This window comes from Uloborus diversus, chromosome 6 (genome assembly GCF_026930045.1).
Source record: "Uloborus diversus isolate 005 chromosome 6, Udiv.v.3.1, whole genome shotgun sequence".
Classification (NCBI taxonomy): Eukaryota; Metazoa; Arthropoda; class Arachnida; order Araneae; family Uloboridae; genus Uloborus; species Uloborus diversus.
Window position 1 is genome coordinate 150,464,111 of NC_072736.1, and position 26,754 is coordinate 150,490,864.

General features: G+C 34.9%; 1 protein-coding gene across 1 annotated transcript in view; it reads left to right on the forward strand.

The window, feature by feature from the left end:
- Nucleotides 1-26,754, forward strand: part of LOC129224119 (uncharacterized) — a 100,031-nt gene that overhangs the window by 54,645 nt on the left and 18,632 nt on the right. The window contains exons 2-3 of the mRNA XM_054858529.1: nt 20,558-20,780; nt 25,838-25,920. Coding sequence (XP_054714504.1) covers nt 20,558-20,780; nt 25,838-25,920 — 306 coding nt within the window. The remainder of the gene's footprint in view (nt 1-20,557; nt 20,781-25,837; nt 25,921-26,754) is intronic.

The window sequence follows — 26,754 nt, forward strand, 5'->3', positions numbered from 1 at the left end:
TCAACTGTGACTATTTTCAGTTATTTGCCTGAAAGTTATTCTAAAAACCCCCGTCTCATGCATTTGTAGTTGTAAACATGTAATAAACACTGTATGATGAATTATAGACCGTATAAGTGTACATAGTCCTCTTATTTTGTTGAGTCTCGTATCGTCATCAGATAGTGATTGTATAAAAAGAAAATGTCATTAATCCTTGATGAATAATTCTGGTGTAATACAAATTAATTATCAAACATTAATGAGCTAATTAATTAAAATAATTATTTGATTCACATTTTTGAATTATAGTTTAGTTTAATTTTTGCAAACAACACAATAAACATAATTTTAAAATGCGATTCCCCCCCCCCCCCCTGTTTTCATGTCTGAAACCACCTTTGCCTTTTCGACCATGTCCCTCCCCGAAAAATATCCTGGCTACGGCCTTGCCTCTTCTTGTCACATATCACGCTCATTTATAAGAATTTTGTTACAAAAAAGGTTTCTATTTCACCCAAAATGTGTAATGTCGCATTAATTGATTCTCCCTCCTTCCTTCTTGTCACGAATTGCCACTATCTCTCTTTCATGTTAGTCAACAACAGTGGCGGCGACTCGGGGGGGGGGGGGCAAAGGGGGTTAGACCACCCCCTCCCACTTTTTTTCATTGTCAAAGATTGTCTGAACGTTCTTAAGATTTTAATTTGAAAAAATTTCTGGCGAGATCACCTGAGCATCATCAACGATAGATTAAAACGAATTTTTTTTTCTAGGAAGAAAACCCACTTGCTTCACGCTTCTTACAACAGTAAAAATGTGTAAAAATGCGTTTTTAAGATCCCAATTACGGGACAAATTCGGGGGTAGACCTCCGAATTTTCCTTTGAAGTCACCAAAGGAAGTCTGAAATTGAGCTTTCAAGGCTTTATCAGTTCCAAAGGAGAACCCCCGAACTCATTCTTTCCTCATTAAGTCATTCAAAGATATCCTGAAATAGAGTTTTTGAAACGATTAAACTTTGCAAAATTTTCGGGAGAGAACCCCGGCACGACTTGTCCTCAGTTTGCTAAAAATGTCGTAAATTTGCCTTTTTAAGACACCAGTTTCGAGATTTTTTTTCGGGAAGTTACCTTATTTATATCACCACAAAGACAGACTAAACGTTTCTTTTAATACTTCAGTTTCGAAAATTTTTCCGGGAAAAGTTTCCAAAAAGCCTTAAGTCACTCAAAGATAACCAAAATTAAAATCTTCAGCATTCAAAAACATTTTGCCCCCGCACTTATTATCTCTAATCGCCGCCTCTGGTCATCAGTCATAATGGAGAATAATGAATTTCCATATTCACAAACATTTTTCTTATTATACACACTGACATACCTATTTAACTAGATGGGCAGCCACTTTGCTCTTTCTCCCGAATTATGGTCAAGAAATATTCTAAATATATAATAGTCTCATGACGTCGTGCACTCGCGACGCGGGAGCGCTCAATGTGCCACCAAACGGAGCATATAATCTTACATAATTAAAAACTGAGCTTATGTATCTATGTATGTTTCTATGTCCAAGTTACTTCTCCCGAACGCCAATGAACTGACCATCGAGCCAGGTATCGGAAGATTTCTAATTTTCCCGTCTTTATGTTTGGCCATTTAACATAATTCTCCGATAATAATTGGCGGAGATATCAATTAAAAACTATTAATTATGACACTTAGATTTCGACATAAAATCCCTATTTTTTGAAGACTTTCCTCCATTCAAATTATTATTCAGCGCTTCATCTCAACTTTCCGTAACAATGCTTTTATTGAAATTTGTAGCATGAAGAAAATCATTGAGAAGAAAGATCTGTTGCCATTTTTTTCTCGAATATCAACAATTAAAATTCTGGGTTTTGTTTTGAGGCTTTTCCCGAAATCGGGGAATTTGAAATGTTTCCTTTTTGGTTATTTTTCCGCAATCTACCACAAAGTTATACTGATTTTTTGTTTTTGTTTAAGCCTGATTGTTGAACACGCGTCATTTGACATGACTTTTATTTTCAAGGTAGACCGTGCGAAGCCGGGCGACGCAGCTAGTTGTGCCTATAAAATTCGCTTTTACTCGTTTCCGAATTTACCCAAAAACTTTCTCCATGATAATACTAATGTTATGGGCTCTGTTCCTGTATTCTGTAAACTACACAATAATGCCCCGCGACCCTGCAAGTAATATGTCTTAAACGTCATTTTTTACATCATCAATTTTTATCACGATAAAAGCGACATTTATGCCTATCCCTTGTCGGACTCCTAATGCAGTAGGATTATTTCTTCCCGACAGTGTTCTATACTAAGTTTGATTTATCCTTATCTCCAGAGTTACCTAGAAATCTTTCACCTGGCTTATACTAATGCTATGCGTTTCGTTCCCAGATTCTACAGTATGCGTAAAAATATTCTGCCTGTATTTTGTTTTTCTACATCAGTTTTTACTACCAAGCACAGAAGCGTACTGTATTTTTTAAAAAAGAAATATAGTGATCAACATACATGTCTTTCCTAATCTGAAATGAGAGGCTCCGCAAGCACCCATTGAAACTTAAGAAAAAATGATCTACCAAACCAAACCTAAATCATACAGAATTTGTGAACAAAAAAGAAACAGATTGGGAATATGACACCATATTTTTTTTTAAAGAAATCTATGGTGGTCAACATACATGTATTTCCTAATCTGGAAATGAGAGGCTCCGCAAGCACCCATTGAAAGTTGAAAAAAAAGATCAACCAAAACTAAATCATATAGAATTTGAGGACAAAAAGCAGATTGGAAAGATGACTTTCACATCGATCACAGATTGCTTGCTCAATGAGATAGAAAACGGCTTTCCTCTTCCTATCTCGAAAATCACAACAATCCTTTTCCTCGTCGCAATGTTCTGGATATTATAATCTCTTTGTTTTCAATCCCGTTGTTCGTTTTTCGTGATCTTATTATCCGGAATTTGCTTGTCTGAGACTCGGAAACGGTTCGGTACTTCAAGGTCTTCTTGATGACACTGAACCACCACTGAACCGAAACGCCCGTTCAAATTAACTCCGCTAGTTTGTGTCAGAAGCAATACAATAAGTAAAACACAACTGTAACACTTATTTTATTCTAGAAGCGATTTAGTGCTACATTGAAAATGCAGTATCCGTTGGTAATTTAAAAATATATGCAATATTCCATTGTTGGATAGCGTCTTTATTTTTCATCATTGAGGAGTGGTATAAAAGCAATACTGTGCATCCAACTTCCTAGACTATCAAGAAATCAGCTTCTTCTGTTGAAAAGTTATTTTGTCTTTGAGCCTTTATGACTTTTTCTACATAGCTCCAATGATTTTTTATTTTCATCATTTTCTTATGTGTTTTATTTCCTCAATTGTATCTAGATTTTTCCTTACCTGGCACCTCGCATCAGAAATATCCAAGATCCGGCACGGGGAGGGGAGGGGGAGGAGAACTAAAAATTTTCAAACTGTTGTGCTTTGCTTCCCCCTCTTTGAGGTTCTGGCGACGCCTATGAATCCTAGCTACACTCAGGGCCTGATTACTGAATAGGCTAACTAGGCCGTGGCCTAGGGCCCTCACTTTTTTGGGCCGCCAAACGGCTAATTTTTTTTAACCAATAACTAAAACTGTTTCCGGCAATGGCTAAAATTGCAAGCGTTAATAACACAGGAGCCCCAAAAAAGTGTATGGCCTAGGGCCCTCTGGTATCTTTATCGGACCCTGGCTACACTCATGTATAGTTCTCTCAGCATTTTATCTTTCATTTTATCACTGACCTATTTTCTGAGTGGAAACTCATAAAAATTCACTTCATAGTATCGTACATTGTACGTGAAATTTATTTTTCTTATTAAAATTTTGCTCTTATCTCCACTAACAATTCAATTTATTAAAAAATGAATTGGAGAATTTTAACTTCTGATGAGCGTGAATGAGTCTACGCAACCATTTTTAGTAGAGATTTATGCATGAGAAAGTATTAATAGCAAAACATTTCTAATCTCTTGTGAAAGGTCTTAAAAATGTAACAATAGAGCAGATAAATGAATTTTCAACATCAGGTTATCTTGCTGATTTGATCCACTATCTCGTTTTCCAAGAAATATTTTGCGTTCTGAAACGTTGCAGCGTCTGTTCATTGTTTTTATTGCTTTAGCGAGTGTTAATATTTTCTCAGTACCCCAGTACTGCATTAGTAACATAACAGGTTGTCCACGTAGATCCAGAAATCTTTCTACGAAGAATGATTTCTTTTTATTTCTTACACATGTGGGGGGGAGGGAGGTTCACATCGCATTTTTATTAGAAACAAATCAAATATAGTGATGTAGCCAATGAGGGAGGATTGAGGAAGTCCCGAACCTATTCTCTTTGTTTTACGTCACAAACGTGATCCTCAAAATGCGTTTTTAGAACTTCAACATCGAAAAAATTCTGGGGTTGATGTTTCGAAACCTTTTCTCCATAACATCATTAAAGGTCGCATTAAATTGCGGTTTTGAATCTTGTTTCGAAAAATACCGGAGAAAAGTCCTTGAACCCCATTTCTTCTCTTAACATTACCTCACATGGTCTACTATCGCGTCTTTACTGCTTCCGTTTTGAGAAATGTCTAGAGAAAAGCTCTGGAATCCTTATTATTATTAAAATCACCAAAGATCGTCTAAAATTACCTTTTTGAAACTTCAATTTCGAAAAACTTCCGGGAGAGAGCTCCGAACATCATTCCTTCACCAAACGTCAACAAAGATGTCCTACAATTGCGTTTTAGGGCTTCAGTTTCGAAACATTGCTGGTGGGAGGGCGATCACCTCTACTCCCCCCCCCCCCCCGTACACGCACTTGACTTGACCCACCTGAATAACCTTGAAAAGTCATGGGAAAGTTTTCATAGACCTAGAAAACCTGGAATATTCAGGGAAATATTCTTTCCTGAAAAAATGCCAGCGATATTTTTAATTCCAGTGGTGAAGATAAAACATTTTCTGGTTAAATATAAGTTACAGATAAAACGTTCCCGGTCCTTTTTTTTTTTTTTTTTTTGACTGGAGCATTTTTACATTATTTCTACTTCCGATTGCTTTTTTATGAATTTATTTATTTTTTTTATATCAGTAAAAAACTCATAGAAATTATGTATTAAAGCTATTTTCTTTTTTTTCTTTCTTTTTTTTAATGCACGAAAAAATACATGGTGTCCGTAAAGTCCTTGACACATTTAATAAATACATAGAAAAGTAACAAATTGTCGTATCAATATCGGGGGGGCATGGCAGTGCCCCCGCCAAGTCGAGCGCGAAGCAAACACTGCCGTATTATCCTTTACTGAAATCATTTCGCCTCATTTTCAGGCCATTATTTGAGAACCTCTGGATGAGACCAGAACGCAGAAACTTTCGTCATCCAGTAAGCTATAATTACATACTTAAAATCCAAAATTTCAAGTCTGTAGGTCATTTAGTTCCAAAGTTAAGCGAAAGCAAAATTTCGCATTTATGACACTCACTAATGATCATCAAAATAGAACTAGTACTTCTCATAAACTCAGGGAGGTGAAATTTGGTACAGAGTTAGGGTTTAATGGCCATATAAAGGGAAAACTATAAAAACTAGGTTAATCGAAGATCTGGAGTGACCCTAATTAGAAAACACAAGAGCCCAACCAAACTATTAGAGATCAACATACCGCCTTTACAAAAAATATTCAACTTGGTGGGCCGCTTCATTTGACGTCAAAAATCGAAAGTCTGAAGTATCTAATGAAGAACCCTCAGCTGGTCTCAGCTGTATTAGTGATATGGTAATGCCCCCTTCTACTATTGGTATATAAAAAAATCGACTGTCATTGCAAAAGTCCAGCGTAGTGGGACACATCTTCTAATTTAATCTAGCCTAACTTTAGTCTACTCGAACGTTACACAAATTAAATGTTTCCACAAAAAGAAGTGAAATCCCACTAAAAACATTCTGTAAAAAACTAGACAAGTCTCGATGGAGCTGCTTGTTTATCTCTAAAAAGTAATGAAACTAGACAAAGTCATGACAAGTCTAAGGTTCCTTACTGCGATTTCTTTATTATTATAGTTAATGTTGTGTGACTTGGCAGTTAAAGGGTACAGAAGGGTACAAAACTAGGTGCTCCATGACACCATTGCACCAATCTGTCGCCAGAACCGCTACCCATTGACGATGGAAATTTGCCACTTGGAAAACGTGTAAACAAAATTGACTTGTACCCACTAACGTATAAAGAATGTTTAACGGCCAAGTCACACAACATTAACTATAATAATAAAGAAATCGCAGTAAGGAACCTTAGACTTGTCATGACTTTGTCTAGATTTCATTACTTTTTAGAGATAAACAAGCAGCTCCATCGAGACTTGGCTAGTTTTTTACAGAATGTTTTTAGTGGGATACGGTTTACTCCATGATACTTCATAGGTTCAGGAACTTTTTATGGCGTCGTAAAAAAAAGAGGGAAAAAAAGAAAAATCAAAAAGAAACTTTTAACTACAAGTAATTTTGACGGCTGTATCGTCACAGTAAGAATTTGTTTTCTAACTAATGTGATGACACAAATTACTTATGATTACACTTTTTTCCCCCTTTCTTTTTTCTTTTCCGTTTTTTTTTTTTTTTTTTCTTTTTTCTTTTTTTACGATGTGATAAATTCTTGAACCTGTGAAGTATTATGGCGCGAACCGCATATTGATGCAATTTTTTGCTTTTCTACGAATTTTTAAAATGTATCAAGGACTTTTCAGACACCCTGTATAATTTACGTGCTTACATACTTTTTTTTTTTTGGCATATAACACAGGGGAACAAAAAAAAAATGTTTTTTCTTTGGTGGCCAGAGTTTGAGAAGTGATTTTAGATATGTTTGGGGCTCTGAATCGAAAAAGAAATTATCATTTTTTTTTTTTTTTTAGCAGCTATACTTTTTTAGATAAGTGCTGTTGTTTTACCCAAAATGTGGAGTTTTAACTCCATTTTGCGCACTTCTAAAGCAATTATAGGCTTCTTAAACAAGGATTGCTTTTGACATGTTTACCCTATTGTCAGCCTGCAGTCTTGTAACTTAAAGGGAAATTCACCAGATGCAGTAAAAGTTTGACAAGTTTAGAAATAACGCTTCAACAAGTTAAAGTCAATTTGTAAGTTCTTGGTTTGCATATATCCGCTTCGCGCGATGTGTGATGAGCTAGATCCTGTATACAATATTTTTCAGGGCCCGATTAATATAGTGGGTGACCCGAAATGAACATTTTTTGGGGATCCTCTGAATTCAAACCTTATAAACAAACATTAATGGAGAACCACCCTTTCAGGGGTGTTGAGGTGTTTTACCACTCGTTCAAAATATTTGTTGGCAGGCAGAGTATCCTACACCTAAGTACAGTAAAAAAGGTAAATAAATAAAAGAGAAAACTTAAGAAAATGGAAGAAAATTAAGGTAAAGTTTTCTTGACTAAGACTACAATTTTAGTCATTTTTTGAGGCTTTTAAAAATTAGGGATTCATTTCCAACAGCCTAATTGGCCTGTTTGGTAATCAGTCTGTTATTATTTGTACAATACAATAGGAATGAAAAATCCCTGTTATGTGTTTTATTTGATCTATAGATGTAACTTAAACCTATTTTATGTATATTTAAATGTTATATCTTAGAAATTTGAGCTTCTGGGCAAAAACTGATGTCATATTTGAACTCAGGGTACCAAATTCATACGAAATCAGTTCCAAAAACCCCAGCACCAAAATCACTTCCCCTGTGTAATATTTATATATATCGTCGCCTCAGAGCAACAGTAAGACATTCAATCCCAGAAACAACAGTAAGATACATGAAATACACCGCCAGCTCAGCCATTTCCAGCCGAGGACTGCAGTTTTGTGCTTATTAGCACTCATCAGCCCGGCATAGGAAAGTGACTGAGGATACGGATACGGATCATGATTTTTCTTCGGTGGAGAGCGGGAGCTCTTTTGCCGGATGTGAGGGTATGGGTCATTAATGGAACACATCATTGATGGTATGAGGGGAGGAGGAGGATAATATATTAAAAAAAGGAATTTTTTCAGGGCCACTTGAATATATACAGATGGAAAACCTCTTAAAGAAGTCAAGAGTGCCAAACAAACTGGTAGCCAATATAGAATTAGCACAGACCAGACGAGTGACCGAAGCAATGGTTCGGTGTATTTCATGTATTTCTGCTTTAGCCCTGGCTAATTGGGCGGTAATTTACTGAATATAACAGTAAGATAGCCTACTATTGCTCTGAGGCGACGATATATATATTTTTATTTTAAAAATTATTTTTCACAAACACCGCGAGTTGTATATACTTTTAAAAGAATTTTTTATTGTTATTTATACATTTATTTATTTTATTTTTGCTAATTTGTATTTAATGCAATAATAACCTGTGTTTGAATCTCGATCGTTATTTATTGCTGCGTGAGTTTTGCACAAGCTCATGTGTTGTAAGTTCTATTCATGAAACTGAAGCAACGCTGAAGCTCAAAACCATGTTTCAGTGGAGAACGAAATGTCTTCCAAGCCAGTCAACTCTAGTTATAGGAACTAAATCTTAGTTCGTCTGAAACGCGTATGAATAACCTATCAAGGACTCTTAGCTTTTCAACTTTTTAAACGTTATTCATTACTGTCTACTAAGTCGTGCATTAGCTCTATAAGTACGCGCAATCAAGTTAAATTTTTTATCAATCACCCATTCATGAAAAAATAAACTCTCTCTCATAAACCATGCGATTCTGAAATAACGTTTTTTTTTTAAATAAAAACTATTTCGCTTCACAATAACGACGCTCAAGTCACTCAAGTAGAACCTAATCCGTCGATCAAGTTTGAACATCAACATAAGAATTGAAGGTTGAGGAAAGCTTTTGAGGCATTAAGTTAGAGAATTTTTCACTCCCTTTTTGAATGATTCAGTAACTTTAAATTTTTTTACCGCATATTCAGACACTATGAGTTTTCTGAATTGGAAATTTATTGCACGTGGTTTTAGACTATTAATGTAAGCTGATTTTTCGTTTGGCAAACGAAAGTCAAATTCATTTATTGCTTGTACAATTTAAAATCTTTGTCGTTTTATTTTCGAATTCTAATACTTTCTGCTAAAAATTAATACAATGCATAGCCATGATATAGGACTGTTTTGTTACCAGAATTGATGTTAAACTGTGTAATGAACTGTTTTGTTACAGGAATTGATGTTATAAATTCCTGTTATGAAGCAGGCTTCATAACAGGAATTTATTCCATTCCTTATGTGAAGAAGAGAATACAATGGTTGATAGGATATTAAATGATTTGATTAATCAAACCACAATCTATCAAAGAAGCTTGTTTTTGTTGCCAACTTTTCGGCTAAAGCAGAAATGCCGAATTCTGTATCGGTTGGGCGATATAGGCAAACTTATCGATATTTAAACCAGAGCTATGGAGTCTGAGTTGGACTGATTTTAGGATAAAGGAGTCTGAGTCAAGGGTCGAAGGTTTAAAATTTCAAGCGATCGGAGTCGGTCATTTACCCACAAAGTCCTCAACTCTGCCTGTGCTTGTGCCGCAAGCCTTGCGGAATCAGTCAGAGTAGGACTGATTTGGGGGTAAAAGAGTCGAAATCGTAGTCGAAGGCTCTAAAATTCTCAGCGTCGGAGACGGAGCCAGTCATTTTTTTCTCCGACTCCACAGTTGTGATTTTCCGATATGCATTATTTATACTTTGATGCTTTTTGTTATTTATTTGTCTCGTGTTTAAAGGCAAAGAAGGGTAGGAACGACATACACCATTTGTTTGTGCCATGAAACTGCCTTGAAGATCCTGAAAATGCAAACGATTCAGGCTGTAATACCCTTGAAAAATAGCCATGAAACAAATAGCGCCGAAACATCTACCTCATCTACATTTTTATAACCCAGCAGTAAACAGCGTCCGTCTGTAAATATACGTCCCCCGACGAAATACTTCATTTACACCTGGCTTAACAGTTTCATGCAGCTATCATGCGCAGAGCAATCTGTCCAAAGGTTGGTATGCGATTATGGAAAAGCAGGTAAAAACATAAATGTGACGCAGAGTAGAAGATAAAATCCAGAATTCTTACAGCGTTATCGCAGAGATTTAGTAAATACCTATTTGTCAAGTTTCATATTTTGAATATTTGAGGTATGAGTTGGCATGGAAATAGGTCTGTGATTTTTCCCCCCTGTGATTTATGAGGTGAAAAAAGACTTTGCGCTGCAACTTTTGATAAGAATAGTAACGCTATTAGTGTGATATGACGCACAACCTTTAATTGGATGTTCGGGAGAAATATTTAGCTAACTTTTCGTTTGGTGAAATGTACAAAAAGCTCTTTTAAGCTTATTATATGCATATTCGAATTTGACTATCTATCAGATACAATTTTATGCCTCTCAAATGTGTTGTTTCAAATACATCCCTACACTTGGACCTTTTTTTTTTAAAGCGGGAAAAAATAAATCTGTACCTTGGAACAACAGCAATCAAAGTCAAATTTTGCGAAATTTAATTTAATAAAAATCTGCCCTGAAGTGAAATTTTTGGTGCAGCAACAACTGGTATGATACAGCGCCCTAGAATTGAGAAACCCATTCACCACATTTATTGTCCGTTTTCCACGAGTGCACTTGACTCCTCTTTCGTCACGTAATATCCGATGATTCTATTTCGCTGTTTTCGGCAGAAGGTATATTCAGGTCTTAGCATTTTGTTGTAAAAGCAGCAGTTTTTGAAATTTAAGAATAACTAAAATGGCAACAGACAAGTGATGTAAACAACACTAAGACTTTTTTGCACATTAAAATGTACGTCCAAGTTGAGGCTGTATGCTGGTTGTCTCCTTTAGAAGCGCTTGGATTGCTTACCGATCACCCCCGCTTAAAATGGAACTCTGCTTTCGAGGAGACGTGGCGAAGTGCCTTCTTATGAAAAACGGACAATACCAAAATCCTGTAATCTGTTTTCGAACAATGAGAACTTTCATTTAGAGCTACAACAACCAATGTCACTTTTAATCCAAGAATAATTAAAAGTAATTTTAAAATTGTGTGTACATTCTCAACGTAACACAAGACTATCCCTTGAAGTGTTCAAGATTTTACTAGGCTCGGGCGTAAAAGTTTAATAGAGTCAGAAAATAACTAAGAAGCTTTATGATCTCTCTTTGTAAAACTGAATACATGGAAGTTAACTAGACAGCAAGAAAAAGAGCTTAATGTCTTTCAAACTAAAAGCCTGAGAAAAATATTAAACATATACTGGCCAAATAAAATATCGAATTTAGACCTGTACAAACGTACAAATTGCAAGTCGATAACCACAGTGATAAAAAAGCACAGATGGTCATGGATAGGGCATGTTCTCATAATGCAGGCAATAGACCCTACACACTCTCAGAAATGGACTTTCAAATTTGACGAAATTTTCTTCGTTTTTGACGAAACCACTTCCAGGGATATGCTCCGAGCGAACATTTCGTCAAATTGAAGAAACTGCTTTTGTTAGTGGTTTGAGGATGCGAATTTCGTCAAATGTTACGAAATATTTCTTCATTCTAGTTTCGTCAAATTAACAATCATTTTCGTAGTTTTGAGAGCATTAGTTTCGTCAAATTAATTTCGTCATATATGAGAACATTAATTTCGTAAATTTTTAAGAAAATTTATTTCCTTTTTTTTTCTTTGAGCACATTAGTATTTTTTATTTTTGAGAATACAGTCGAACCTCGTTAATTCGAATACTCTTAAAACAAATAACTGCTGAAATGAACATTTTTGCAATCCTTGTCTTATCGTTTATTGTTTTTCGGATAAAGCGAACCACGTTTTTTTAATCGATTTTAATGGTCCCTTTAAGTTCGTTATAACGAGGTTCGACTGTATTTTATAAGATTCGTGTGCGTGTGATCAAATCGTAACTTCAGAATCTTACCACCGTAGTTTCCCACTTTACTGCGTATAGTCACTTTCACAGGCCCGTCATTTACGGGGTCAGGGGGTCAATTGCTCCCCCCCCCTCCCGTCTTGATTTTTGAACATTCATTGTTTAACACATGACTGGCCGTTGTTTTAGTTGGTTTTCTGTAAAAAAATTTATTGAGTACAGACTCTGTCATATTTGGGAAAAAATTGAAACAACGGGCCTGCAGCCCCCCCCCCCCCATCAAAAAAAAAGACAAGTAATTGTTAAAAAAAGAGGCACATAAAATATGTCAAGCAAATTTTTATGTATGTAAAAATGCAAAAAAACATCTTCTTAAAAAAGGTAAAACAAATCATTGCAGATTAAACTCCCCATAGTATGTAATTAACCCCCCCCCCCATAATGGGGGTTTTTCTTCAAAAAATCTATTTTTTGTCGAATATTTTCCAAATTTGGCACAGAGGTTCGTTCTTGGAGGCTAGGGAATTCACACAAGGTCGTTTATGTCCCTCTACGTGGGGGCGGGGGGGGGGACAGACAACCCCGCATTGGGGGTTCTCCGTATTAAAAAAAGGTTTTTGTTCGATGTTTTTTTAATTTGCCACAGAGGTTCTTAGATGCTCAAGAATCACGCAGGGTAGTTTTCATCACTTTATAAGGAGAGGAGGGGGGGGGGGGGGCCTTGAAAAAAATCCAATTTTTGTCGGATCTTTCCAAAATTTGGCACATAGGTTCTTTGATGCACAGGGATTCACGCAGGGTAGTTGTCGGTCCTCTATGGGGGGGGGGGCAGCCCCTATGGTAGTTTTCCTACAAAAAATCCAGTTTTTGTTGGATTTTTCCAAATTTGGCACAGTTTCGTTCTTTGATGCTGAGGAATTCTCATAGTGTGGTTTTCTTTCCGCTATGGGGGACAACCCCCATACGGGGGGGGGGGGTTCGTATGAAAAACCAGTTTTTATCATATCTTTTCCAAATTTGGAGCAGAGGTCCTCTGATGCTCGGGAATTCACACATGGTAGTTTTCAACCCTCCATGATGGGGGGGGGGGGGGAGCAACCCCGCATTGGGGGTTCTCCTTATATAAAAAAAAGTTTTTGTCCGATCTTTTCTAAATGTGCCATAGAGGTTCTTTGATGCTCAGGAATTCACGGAGGTTAGCTTTCGTCAATGTATGGGTGAGGGGGGGAGGGGCAACCCCGATGGGGGTTTTCCTTGAAAAAAATCATTTTTTGTCGGATCTTTCCAAAATTTGGCATAGAGGTTCATTCATTGATGCTCAGGAATTCTCATAGGGTAGCTTTCGTCCCGCTATGGGGGACAACCACCAAATGATTGGTTTTCTTACAAAAAACCAGTTTTATCATATCTTTTCCAAAATTGTCACAGATGTCCTTTGACGCTCGGGAATTCCCGTTTTCGTCCCGCTATGGAGTGGGAAACCATGTGTGTGTGGGGGGGGGGGGAGAGGGGTCTTATAAGAACCCGGTTTTTGTCTGATCTGTTCCAAATTTGGTACATTTGTCTTTTGATGCTTGGGAATTATCATTGTGTGGTTTTCGTCCCGCTATGTTTGGCAAACCCCATAGGAGTTTTCCTTATAAAAATCCAGTTTTCGTCGGATCTTTTCCAGATTCGGCCCAGATGTCCTTTGATGCTGGAAATCCACATAGGATAGTTTCCCATGGGGTAGTATTCATATGGGGTACTACCCCATGTGATTAAAGAACCTGTGCCAAATTAGAAAAAGATCTGACAAAAGCCTGGATTTTTGTAAGGAAAACTCCCCTAATGGGGGTGCCCCTAAAGCGGAAAGGATATTTCAAACTGTTTGAACTACATCGCTACCTCGCGATGTAAGGATGGCGATGCATCATGATGTAGGAATTCTTACATCGCCCTGCCCTACTGGGAATATAAAAGTGCTATTTCCTCAGCAGACATTGGGTTCTGGAAAAATAAATTATGTGCCACGTTTATGCATAGTTAGATCGATATATGCTCAGGAGAAAATTGCTGAAACGTTTCTTCTTCATTGCATCGCATGAAAAAATTCCAGAAAAAAAAAAGATTTTCATCCAACTTATACCACAAATTTCAAAGAAGTACAATAAAATGGACAACTCTTAGTTAGTATATATTACTTCTAAAATTAGATAATCTTAAGAAAAAGCTTACCTTTTTCTTTTTCCAATCAATTATTTGTTTTATTAATTTTGCTTGTACGTAGAACATTTATTTGGCCAAATTTATGTTTAATACAGGAACTTTATTATTGCATGCATTTCATACTTCATACTTTGAAAACAATTCTCTGCCAAAATTGCAAAAGGTATTTGAAAATATAAATTTTAAAAAAATGCAGATGTGAAATAAATCTTTTGGTAAAATTAATTTAGTGTAATGTTTGTTAAATAACTTTAAAAATATACCTTTGCTTTTTACCCTTAAGTTTTTATTTTTATTTCCAAACATGTGTAACATGAAATCAATGTACAATATACGAACATTTAGAATATTGTTATAATTATGAAAAAGTCTTCGTCTGTTCTTGTTCCAATTATCTCCGTGATGTTGGATCCATCCTAAAAAAGTTTTAAAAAGAGATTATATACATAATAAGTAAAGGTTTAAGTCCATAGGTGTATGCCCTCATGCACATGGATCTTTTTTTCTACTTCGAGGAACGTTTTACGATTAAATTCAGCAGTTTATTTCTGAAATAAAACATGTTTTCACGATTTCTTTCAAAATCTGAGTTTTTTTCCCTTAAGTTAAAAAGCTACGATTCGCTTGTGACTTTGAAAAGCATCTGATTTAATTTTCTATTTTTCAAAATATATGATTATTTCGATGCTGACAGCTTTTTTTCAAGCAGATTGCAAGAATGAGTCATTTTTACAGCGGATGAACAAAATTTTTATTTAGGCAGCTAGACTCGCAGTTAGTTTCTGAAATTAATTTCTGAATAATATTCTAGAATTAGAGTTTCTTCAATTTATCGAGAATCAGCATTATTTAGAGATTAAACGAGTTAATTCTTTTGCACATCAAGTCGTGAATTTTCATTTTTTTTGAACTATAAAAAAATCAAGGGTGCGAAAATTGTTGATCTGTGATTTTTTTTTAAATTTATTTTTTATTTTAACCGATAGCCAAAATACACCGGTTTTTTTTTTCCGATTTTCGTGTTCTTCACGAATGTTGTCTGAAGTACTCCTTCCCCCTACCCAAATTAGTTCCAATAAAGTACTTATGAATTAAGTGGTACTGAAACTGGTGATTATGATTTTATTTGCACTTTTTTCAGAGATTTCATTGTGCTATGTTATCAATAAACAACATTTACTTACCGAGCTTTACTTCCTTAAACCACTATCAAATTAGAGTCAAAAATCCAGGGCTCCAACACTCGAAGCCACGCTCCATTTCATAAGTTAACTAGTAATTACATAAAGCTATCTTCTAGCTGATGGATAGGGATTTAGTAGAAAAAAAAAACTGATTTTTCTGTTATACTGGGGGGTAGAGTACTTACAAAATGGGGCGTAGCGTAAGGGCGTGTGTACTTCGGATTTTTTTAAACTCAGCTGGTAATGATTTTGAGAGGGAATGCTTGCCAAGTAAAGTTGTTAATTGATAGTATAATACCTTGAAATCTTTAAAAACATATTCGAACAAAATCATAAAATCATCAGAATCAATCACTAGTACAAAAATATTCAAACGTAGCTCTACTAGTGTCGGACGGTGACGAAGGGAGTATCACCTTTTAACTAAGCATATTTGATTTTTAAAATATGCAATTTTCACGCAGTAAATAAAACCCACCAAAAACATTCTGTAAAAAACTAGCCAAGTCTCGATGGAGCTGTTTGTTTATCTCTAAAAAGTAATGAAATCTAAACAAAGTCATGACAAGTCGAAGGTTCCTTACTGCGATTTCTTTATTGTCATAGTTAATGTTGCGTGACTTGGCCGTTAAACATTCTTTATACGTTAGTGGGTACAGGTCAATTTTGTTTACACGTTTTCCAAGTGGCAATTTTCCATCGTCAATGGGTAGCGGTTCTGGCGACAGATTGGTGCAATCGTGTCATGGAGCACCTGGTTTTGTACCCTTGTGTACCCTTTAACGGCCAAGTCACACAACATTAACTATAACAATAAAGAAATCGCAGTAAGGAACCTTTGACTTGTCATGACTTTGTTTAGATTTCATTACTTTTTAGAGATAAACAAACAGCTCCATCGAGACTTGGCTAGTTTTTTACAGAATGTTTTTGGTGGGATTTCACTTCTTTTTGTAGAAACATTTAATTTGTGTAATGTTCGAGTAGACTAAAGTTAGACTAGATTAAATTAGAAGATGTGTCCCACTACGCTGGACTTTCGCAATGACAATCGATTTTTTGATGTACCAATAGTAGAAGGGGGCATTACCATATCTAGTACAGCTGAGACCAGCTGAGGGTTCTTCATTAGATACTTCAGACTTTCGATTTTTGACATCAAATGAAGCGGCCCACAAAGTTGAATATTTTTTGTAAAGGCGGTTAGCCTAGTTTTTATAGTTTTCCCTTTATGTAGTCATCAAACCCTAACTCTGTACCAAATTTCACCTCTCTGAGTTTATGGGAAGTACTAGTTCTATTTTGATGATCATGAGTGAGTGAGTGTCATAAATGCGAAACTTTGCTTTCGCTTAACTTCGGAACTAAATGACCTACAGACTTGAAATTTCGGATTTTAAGTATGCGATTATAGCTTACTGGATGACGAAAATTTCTGCGTTCTAGTCTCATCAGAAGGTTCTCAAATAGGGGCCTGAAAATGCGGCGAAATGGTTCCAGTAAAGATGGTACGGCAGTGTTTGCTTCGCGCTCGACTTGGCGGGGGCACTGCCGTGCCCCCAAATAAAACGCCAAAGGAGAAGAGTTGCCAAAGATAGGGGAAACCCAATAACAAAGTGCATTTTCTTGTTTGTTTGTGTCTTGAGAACTAATTGACTGATATCAATGGATTTTTTTTCAAAGGTATATAATGAAAATAGGGACTAGTGTGGTGAGCAAAGCTTGTCACATATATAAAGCTTATCATATATTTTCATTATCCTTTTAATTTTTCAATTGAAGTTCGGTTAAATTTTCAGACATTTTACTTTATATCCAGCAAAATCACAACTCCAACTAAAAGATTTCGATTTATTGAAAGTTCATCTATAAAATGCTTCTTAGTCTGATTTAATGTAGACCGGGATTTCTCACTTTTTGTTGACAATATCTTGAGGCGTCAAATATGGCAATAAAATTAATGCTGCATTTATTTTAGCTGTAGAAACTATGTATAATTTAAAAATTCATAATTATGACAAATCATGTAACACAAATTGACATAGAAAAACTTATAAATTTAATGCATGAAGTGGGAAAATAAACAACAAAAAATGCTTATTATAGTTATTACAATTTTCAAACATGCTATACTATCTTTTCTTTTTTTCTTTTTAAATCAAGGTTAAACATTAAAACTTCACTTCAATAATTTATTTTAATTTGCGGAAAAATTGAAAAAACATTGAAAATATTTTGCTGAAATATCAAGCACAAAGATAGAGTTCTTTATGGAAATTAATATTTTCTCTATCTTAAAATGATTTTATCAAATTGATATTTACTTTAATTCATGTTTTATGCAAGTAAAAAAAGAAGGCTGCACAAATAATGAACATAAGCACTTATTGCTAGAAACATCTGCCGCAGGGAAAGAGATTATATAAACAACGTGGGGTAAGCTGATAAGCATATTGGGGGATTGGTATATAGTATTTGTTTAAGAAAATAAAAATGCAGAATGAAACTAATTTGAACTATTAAACTAAAAAATACACTTCCTTTAACAGAATTATTTTTGTAAAATTCATGGAGAAGAATGAAAACTCATAACCATGTAATATGTTCCATGTTGAAATTAAAAGCTTCAAAGTTCTATGCCTTTTATAAAAACGCTGTATTTATCATCTGTGTTGGTTAAGCTACGGTGGAGGTTTTTTTTTTTATAAGTTTAAATTCGTACAAACTCTTTAGTGATGTTTGTAATTTTTTTAACGAAATAAAGGAAGTACGCTTTTGGAAACAAATGTCAACGAACCAACATTTTCTTTTACAAATAAAAAAAAAACAACGCTAGCTAAGCCTAACGTGGAGGTGACTCAAAGTTAACACACACAGAATTCTAAACCTAATCGAACCGTTCGTTTTCAATTTTAATGTGTTTTAAATACAACTATAAACACAACACTAAACAAAAATGTAACAATACATAAAAGAAGGCACATTGCACATACAAATTTCAATAAATACTAACCTTTTTTATGAATCCGTTAGAATAATTGAGGTAAGATAATTTAACGAGCAAGTACAAGATTGAAACGAAAACTCCCAGAATGCACTGCAATGTGACGAAATCGGGACAAAATAATTTCGTGAAAAATTTGAAATTTCTGGTTTCGTCAAATATCACGTGATTCGGTGACGAAAGGATCGTCGAAAATAACGAAATAGTGCTCGAGGATTGCCGAATCGTCAAAATTGAGCGTTTCATTTTTGACAGTGCAAGAACTGCTCTCACGTGGACCCTTGATGGCAAGAGGAAGCGCGAGCGTCCAAAACTAACCTGGCGTCAGATGGCTATGCAAGAAAGAAATGCCTTTGGTTGGCCTAGCTGGGGGAGTGCCAGGGAGGCGGCATTAAACCGGTCGGGATGGAATGCCAGGCTAGCGGCCTCATGCGCCAATGGAATGCCACTCTAGCGGCCTCATGCGCCACTAGGCGTTAAGAGAATCAAGTCAAGTTTGTAAAACTGATATTTTTGACACCGAGTGTTGTTGTTCTAAAGTACGAAAACATGGAAAACGATTTAGACTCGAAATATTTCTTAAAACTATGCAGAAAAGTAACGACATTAGTCGGGTGATTTTCAAACCGATTGACCGTTTAATGTACTAACTTTATCCGTTCATTTTTGTGTTGATAAAATTATTTTTTTCGCATTGCAAAATCATGTAGTAAGGCATTGTTTTACACTCAATTCTTTGCATTCAGTGCTTTTTTTCATGATCGTAGATTAATAACAGATTAATTCAGAGCCTCAAACATATCTAAAATCAGTCCTCAGATTTTGGATACCAAAGAAAAAACATTATTTTGTTCCCCTGTGTAATAATCAAAACAAGCTTAACTGGTTTGAACAAGCAAATTCTTGTTAAATATCTAAAACGTCTCATTTTTATGAGAAGACTTACATGTTGATAAACCTAACGTACCAGAATATTCCTGAGAGAGGGTGACAGCAGTCCTTACAGTTATCTTTACTAATAATAAAGCTGAAAGTTTGGATGTCAGGATCTCTGTGACATGCATAGCGCCTAGATCGTTCGGCCGATTTTCATGAAATTTGGAACAAAATTAGTTTGTAGCGTGAGAGTGTGCACCTAGAAGCTATTTTTTGAAAATTCGATTTAGTTATTTTTATATTCCAATTTTAAGAACATTTTACCGAGCAAATTATCTCAACGTGGACGATTAAATTACGAAATTATCATAACGTGGAACCGTAACGTGGGCAAGCAAATGAATGTAGCAAATTGGCGAGAAATTCATCATCCATTATTTGTAAATATACAGGCGAACCAAATGACCTTTTAACTTTCTACTACGGGCAAAGCCGTGCGGGCAACATTAGTATAGTATATTTAGATACTAAAATTGATAATGTGTCTTTAAAGTATATTCTAGGTTGTAACTCCTCCCTTTATCTACGGCCATGGTTTTTTACTACGTAATATAGAACTGCTAAATTGATTCTTTTTAGATTGAACCAATTTTTTTTTTTTTTTTTTTTTTGTAGTAGGATTAAAGAAAAATATGTATCTTTCATCGGGGATAAAATGGTGACACATATCGAAGATTTTTAAAAACGTATTATCGTTATGATTGATTTAAAATTTTATTTTGTTCCTACAAAACTCGCTTGAAGTGTTTGAAGACAATAAATCGGTTAAAAGCAATATTTCGTAAATATTAAGTTAAAAGCAATATTGTCCGCGGTGAGCTGTATAAAAATTCCTACAAAAGGAAATACAAATGTAGAAATTTGCTCATTATCATACGAGGCAGTGAGAAGCAAAGGGATCTAAGTGACAGTGAGAAGCAAAGGGATCTAAGTGACAGTGAGAAGCAAAGGGATCTAAGTGACAAATTAAAATTTCAAAGGAATCAGCGCAAATATTGGGAGAACCTCTCCTCTGTTTTAGGGCAAGAGATGTCACTAATAGGTAGCTCTGGTGGGTGCTGCTATAAAACATTATTTGAAAAAAAGAAAAAAGAAAAATTCAGTAAAAGCCTACCTTGTATAGCCAGTTTAAAACGCGTTTTACTCGAAACTTGAAAAAGTCCACTTATCTCCTTTTGTTCCTCGCTGCCTCATATGTGTTACAAAAATCTACCTTTAACTAAGATTACTAAAAATGTAAATCATTCATCTTTGCAGTTGGAGAGCATCATTGGCCTTTCATGGAACATTCTAGTCATTGTCGTCATGTCCCAGAAGACCAACTTCAACGAAACATTCGAAGATCACTTCAACCTCACCACAACAACAGCACCTGAAGTCGAATACTCAGCAGACGATTCCTCCACTAGTCAAGAATATTACCTACTTTGGAGGAACCTCAATGAAAAACTCAAATCTGATCCTCAAGTCCAGCATGAACGTAAGATATAGTATTCAAACATAAAATACAATAATACGTAGGTCAGTCAGAAATTTAGTTGCACTACTTCGTAAATATGTTTCGTCTGAGGCAAATTCGATGAAATTCTGTGGCAACTCTTCAGACATGTACCTTTTTCGTGTGACGTAAAGGCTGCCCCAAGGCCAGTTTAGTTTTTCTGATAATCAATCGCTCGACAGTTGCAAGTCGCGTCCAAATTGGAGCTGCGTGCAGTGATTCGATTTTGTGGGCAAAAAAATGCAACTGCATTGAAATTTATGGGCTTCAGCATGAAGTGTATGGTGAAAATGCAATGTTACGTTGAGCTATCGAGAAATGGTGCAACATGTTTGAGAATGGACGTACAGATATTGACGACGTTGAGCGCGAGGGAATACCAAGTTTAGGTGGGAAGTGTGGGATCACCCTCCCTAGCCGCCTAAATCTTTCACCTCCTGACTTCCATGTTTTTTGGTCCCATAAAACAGAACCTTTCAAAATATCGATACCATTCGGATGCCGAAGTGAAAGCTGCAACCCAGCAATGGTTAACGGACATTGGACGATATTTCTTTGTAGAAGGCATCGAAAAACTTGTACCACCCTTCGATGAAAGCTTAAATAACAGATGTGATTGCGTTAAAAAGTAGTTTTTGAGTGTAATTTTAGAATAACAATAAAGTTATTGTAAAATTTCAATCCTTTTTTTTTTTGTTTTATTGAATAGTGCAACTAACTTACTGAGTGACCCTCGTAATTAAATAAATTCCCTTGTGCTGAAAAGTAAAAGAAAAGCAAACAACTTTAAAAAGCACAAATTTGCGGGTGCAGACACGTGTTTTGGGATTACAGTGGCCGCCGCTTTTATGAATCACGTTTGTTCTAAACAGGTTCGATTCCATAAAGCGGCTGATTCAATATAACGGCTAATTCAATAAAGCTGGATTTCATTCTGTTTTTGACAATTTGATTTATTAAACAGGTTGATTCAATTATCCACTGATCCAATTAACCGGCGTACACTGTACAAGGCACGATAAAACCCTTGCACCCCAAGCAGTGTTGTCCGCATCAATTTTTCTGTGGTCATACTCCCAGTAATCCACTATGCACAATATATGTGTGCGATTATACAGGGTGTTCCGTTTCAACCTGCAAGACCTTTATTTTCGCAACCGTTAGTCCTAGATATATACTTCCAACTGCAAAAATGTTCTAAATCAGATGCAAAGTTAAGATATTGAAAGTTTGAAGTAAAAATAAAAATAACGCAAAAAATAAAAATAATAATAACTTTTTATACGGACCCCAGTTTCTCTAACTTATATTTAGGAAAATAATCTTCATTGAAAAATAATTCCAACACAAAAAGTTGAAATTGGTACGACACATATTCACCGAGATATGAAACGCAGCGTTTAGTGACTTACACCACTTTTCACTCGCCGTCAATAACACCTTTTGGGGGAAATATAGCGGTTTACAAGGGTTTAAAATTATATGTGTGCATAGAGTTGGTTTTACAAATTGTTCGAGTCTTAGTAGTGGGTTTTTGCGTATCATGGCATAACTTTTGCATTTATTTTTGAATAGCAATGAAAAACCTAAATACTTGGTGTTTTAACTTCGACAATCACACATTCTTCTGAAAGAACGATACGTTCCAATCTCATCTTCTGTATGGTCCCTAAAAACTTTAAACTCGAATATCTCCTTGAGTTTTGGTCGCACAAATGTCAAATATTTTGTTTCAGTAATAGTTTTCAATGCGGATTATTTCTCTAAATATTTGTTAGGGGACCTAGGGCTTGCATAAAAAGTTAAATTTTGTATTTTTTGACTCATTTTTATTTTTACTTCAAACTTTTAATAGCTGAACTCTGCACCTGATTTTGAACATTTTTGCAACTGGAAGTATACATCTAGGACTAACGGTTGCGAAAATAAAGGTCTTGTAGGTTAAAACGGAACTCCCTGTATACACAATATGTCTAAGAAAGGTTTGAGAGTAAACGATGTATATGGAGTTACATCTTTTGGGAACACCCCTGTCGTAAGTTGACCACCTGTCTAAGATATTTTTTACAAGTACAGAATTAGTCCTATGTCATATATGGGTCATTCCGACGAAAATGGTACATTTCATATCCGACACTTTTGGATTTTTTATAGAAAATTTGATAGTTAATATAAATTAATCAAATTTTTTTCTTTATTCTTCATGCAATTTTGTATCATGAGGTATTTTTGTTTTTAATATTTTGATTTAGGAATTTTTTTAAAAAAAAATTATGTTAGCCAAAAAGGCAAAATCTTGATGTCCCAGATTCAAAACAGTCACAGTTAAAAAGTGATTTAAGTAATTGCTTAGATGCAATAACAAAAAGATTTCCAATTATATTGCAACACTTTTATTGTAACAATTTAAACAATAAATTTTTTCAGGAAAATATTTTTTTAATGAAAATGCAGGGAATTTACAATTATCCCTACAGTTTACAAATTTTGAAATGTCCACTCTGTTACAGTCATTAAAGAATAAAAAAATATTTTTACAAAAAAACTAGCAATATTTTTGAGATGACCAAATGGTAAAAACTCCATGTTTAGCTAACCCTAGTAGATTCAACAGTAAACACAAGCAAGGTAAGATTCATTCTTTGTCTCTGATAGTAAATTTGAGTAACAAAATGTCCACTATGCTACATTAATTTTACTAATTAAAATTTAAAAAAGAAATCTAAATTACATATAAAGTAGTGACTTTAGAGTTACTCTTTGCTTTTGTATTACTCTTTTAACTGTTAATTTATGTTTAGGTTTAGAAAAATTTTTTTAACTACTTATATTTGTCCACTCTGTTACATGTCCACTCTATTACACTTCTTGTGTAACGGAGTGGACAATATTTATGGAAATAGTAAACAAGTCCCATATGCAATTGATGTTTTTCAAAAAGCTTAGTTGAACAAATTTATAGAAAAATTGAATTAGATACAAAATTTTAAAAAATGAAACATTGTGTATCTATTTTCTCTGCTTAAACATAGAGATTACTTCTATCTTCAATAATAGTGTCCACTCTGTTACAGGTATGTCCACTCTGTTACAGGAATATTTTAACTGATTTGATTGTAATTTTTTTTAAATATTTAATTTAAAGGTTAATTTGCATAGAACTACACAATTACTAACTAGAATAATCCAACTTCAATATTTTTTCAAGTTTGTTTCATGTAATAATCTAACTTTTACAAATGATTTTTTAAATTTTTGTATTTTTGTGTAAGATAATTAGCAATAAAACTTAAATGTGCCTTTCACAATGACATTTTAAGCATTTGTATGAAAGATAGGTTCCATTTTTTTATATTAAACAAAAAAAATTCCAAAAATAATTCAAAATTTTGAATTTGTTGTTGTTTTTAAATGTGTAACAGAGTGGACAAAATCTTTCATTTCTGATAAAAGAACTGAGAAAATTGGATATTAATACCAAGTTGAGCTAATTAATTTTTATAGTTCAGATAAATTAAACCCTTTTGCCATTATTTGACATTAATTTTTGTTGGATTAGATAACTTTGAAAAAAAAGTTTTGAAAACTGAAATGTACCATTTTCACCGGAATGACCCATAATCAACCTCTATAAGTTGACCACCTGTTTAAGTTGACCACTAAAGTAGTGCACCGCAAGTGTTCAACTTACTCAGGTTTCACTGTACAGTCGACTCCCGCTACAACGCGAAATGGCTATAACGCGAGTTTTTCACCAGTAAAGAATTTTAGACATAACGCGAATTCCTCGCCAACAACACGAAAATTATCGGAAGGGAATCACGGTGGCCGTATCGGCTTTGTTATTGGCTACTTAAAATGTTTTTCGTTAATGGACTGTCATCTCATTAGCATCACTGACAGCGGAAGTTCCCACACCGTACAAGTCTGATACATCGCTTATAGAAATAATTACTCCTCATTTTCCTTTTTGTTTCATTCTAAATGTGAAAGTTGTTAAAATATAATGACACCTAAGAGCGCAGTTTCAATTTGTGAATACAGAGAGAGAAAAAGCGAAAGTTTCTGACAGTTAAAGAAAAGCTTTAGATTATGTGCTTGAACAAATGCGTCGAAGGTAGCATGACAATAAGGTATGAGAGAATCTTCCATACGGGCAATTAAAAGTCAAGAAAAAGGAAGTTCGTAAAAGTTCATCGAGTAATTTCTAAGCAAAATGTAAAAATTCTGAAAATGGAAGCTGTTCTTGTATTGTGAATTTAAGAAACCAGGAAGAGGGGTGTTGCGTTGCCATAGATGGAAAGGTTATAAAAGAACTAGTGAACTGTGTTGTGTATTTAAAAATATATAAGAATAACGGTTTGATCATGCAGCATAAATCATCATATTCACTTTTTTAAGTTACAAACATCATTACTGGATCCACTGTACAGTAAAACTATAGTGCATTTGTTTTTCTTACTACATACTATACGCACCATACTGGTTTATTGTATGTCTTTCTTGTCCATTGATTATTGATTTTGTGCATCGTAGCAGCATTTTATGTTGAATAAAACGTTATTTTTAAATTTAAAATAGAAATAAAAATTCAGTTTTTTATGTAAGAAACAGTACTGTATAGTTAAGAAATGGTTTTTAACAATTTGATATGGTGTTTACAAGTGTCTAAAATAATTGGATATGTTTATAAAAGTTTTTACGCATACCCTTTTCCACAACGCGAAATTTCGACGTACGCGAGAGGTCTTGGAACGCATCCCTCGCGTAAGTCAGGACTCGAATGTACTCCTTTTTCAATGTAGAAGGAGCTTATGGATGAAGACATCCAATAAAAAAGTCGGATTTCTTTTGTCGGATATCTTCACCTATAAGCTTCCTTCTTTTACATTGAAGAACTGAATTCCTTGTAATCCTGAAACACTTGTCTGCAGTTTCCTGCCAACTTTTCATTTATAAGATATATTGTTCTTACACTGATTGCACGACTCGATTTGTTTCATTTTATCAAATTATTAAAAACTAAATATTCTTTATAGATATTTTCGAAGTTGTTGTGGCAGCCCTTGTCTTAAACTCTTTGTGGTTAATTACAACACTAGGCCTTGCTGTTGGAAACGCTGTAAGTATATTTATTTTTAAAAAATAAAAATCATTTACTTAGAGTTATTCTTTGGTCGTTATTCTGTGTTTTACCATTTGTTTTATTGAACCCACTTGCACGCAAAATTTAATCAAGTTTAGTGAATATTTCAATATTATAACAAAATTGCCTCACGTGGACATATGCCTAGGAACGTACAGATACCCGAAATATCTATTTTGACGATTCCCGAGTTAATTACAACGAGTTTTCCCGTGATGTACGTATGTATGTGCGTATGTACGTATGTACCTCGCGTAACTCAAAAACGGTATGCCCTAGAAAGGTGAAATTTGGTACGTAGACTCCTAGTGGGGTTTAGTTGTGCACCTTCCCTTTTGGTTGCATTCGGATGTCTTTTACACCTTTTTGGGGGAAATCATTGTTAATTTCAATGCTAACTCAAGTGGTGTTATAATTTGTCAAGCACTTGGCGATATATCGCCATGCTTTTGGCCGCTAAGTTTAGTTGCCAACTTGGCGAAAAATTTGGCGATTTTTTTTTTTAATTTTCAAGTCTGGTTTTAATTCGACCAATGTTGGTGATATTTAAAGAGTTAACCCCCGAATCACTTTAAAACCCAATAATGGCAAAATAAATCTGTGTAAAACGTTTTTTTTTTTTTTTGCTTCGGTTCGCAAGAAACTAGGGGTGAAAATATTTAGTGTTTCCTTGCTTACTCCAAGGCGCTATTATCATCAAATTGGCGTAAAAGGAAATCATGTGATGCCTTTCTTTTACGCCATTCCCCCCCCCCCCCCATCAGCTCGTTTCCTTTCTTTCTTCCCCCTTTTAGATGATACTTCAGAAAC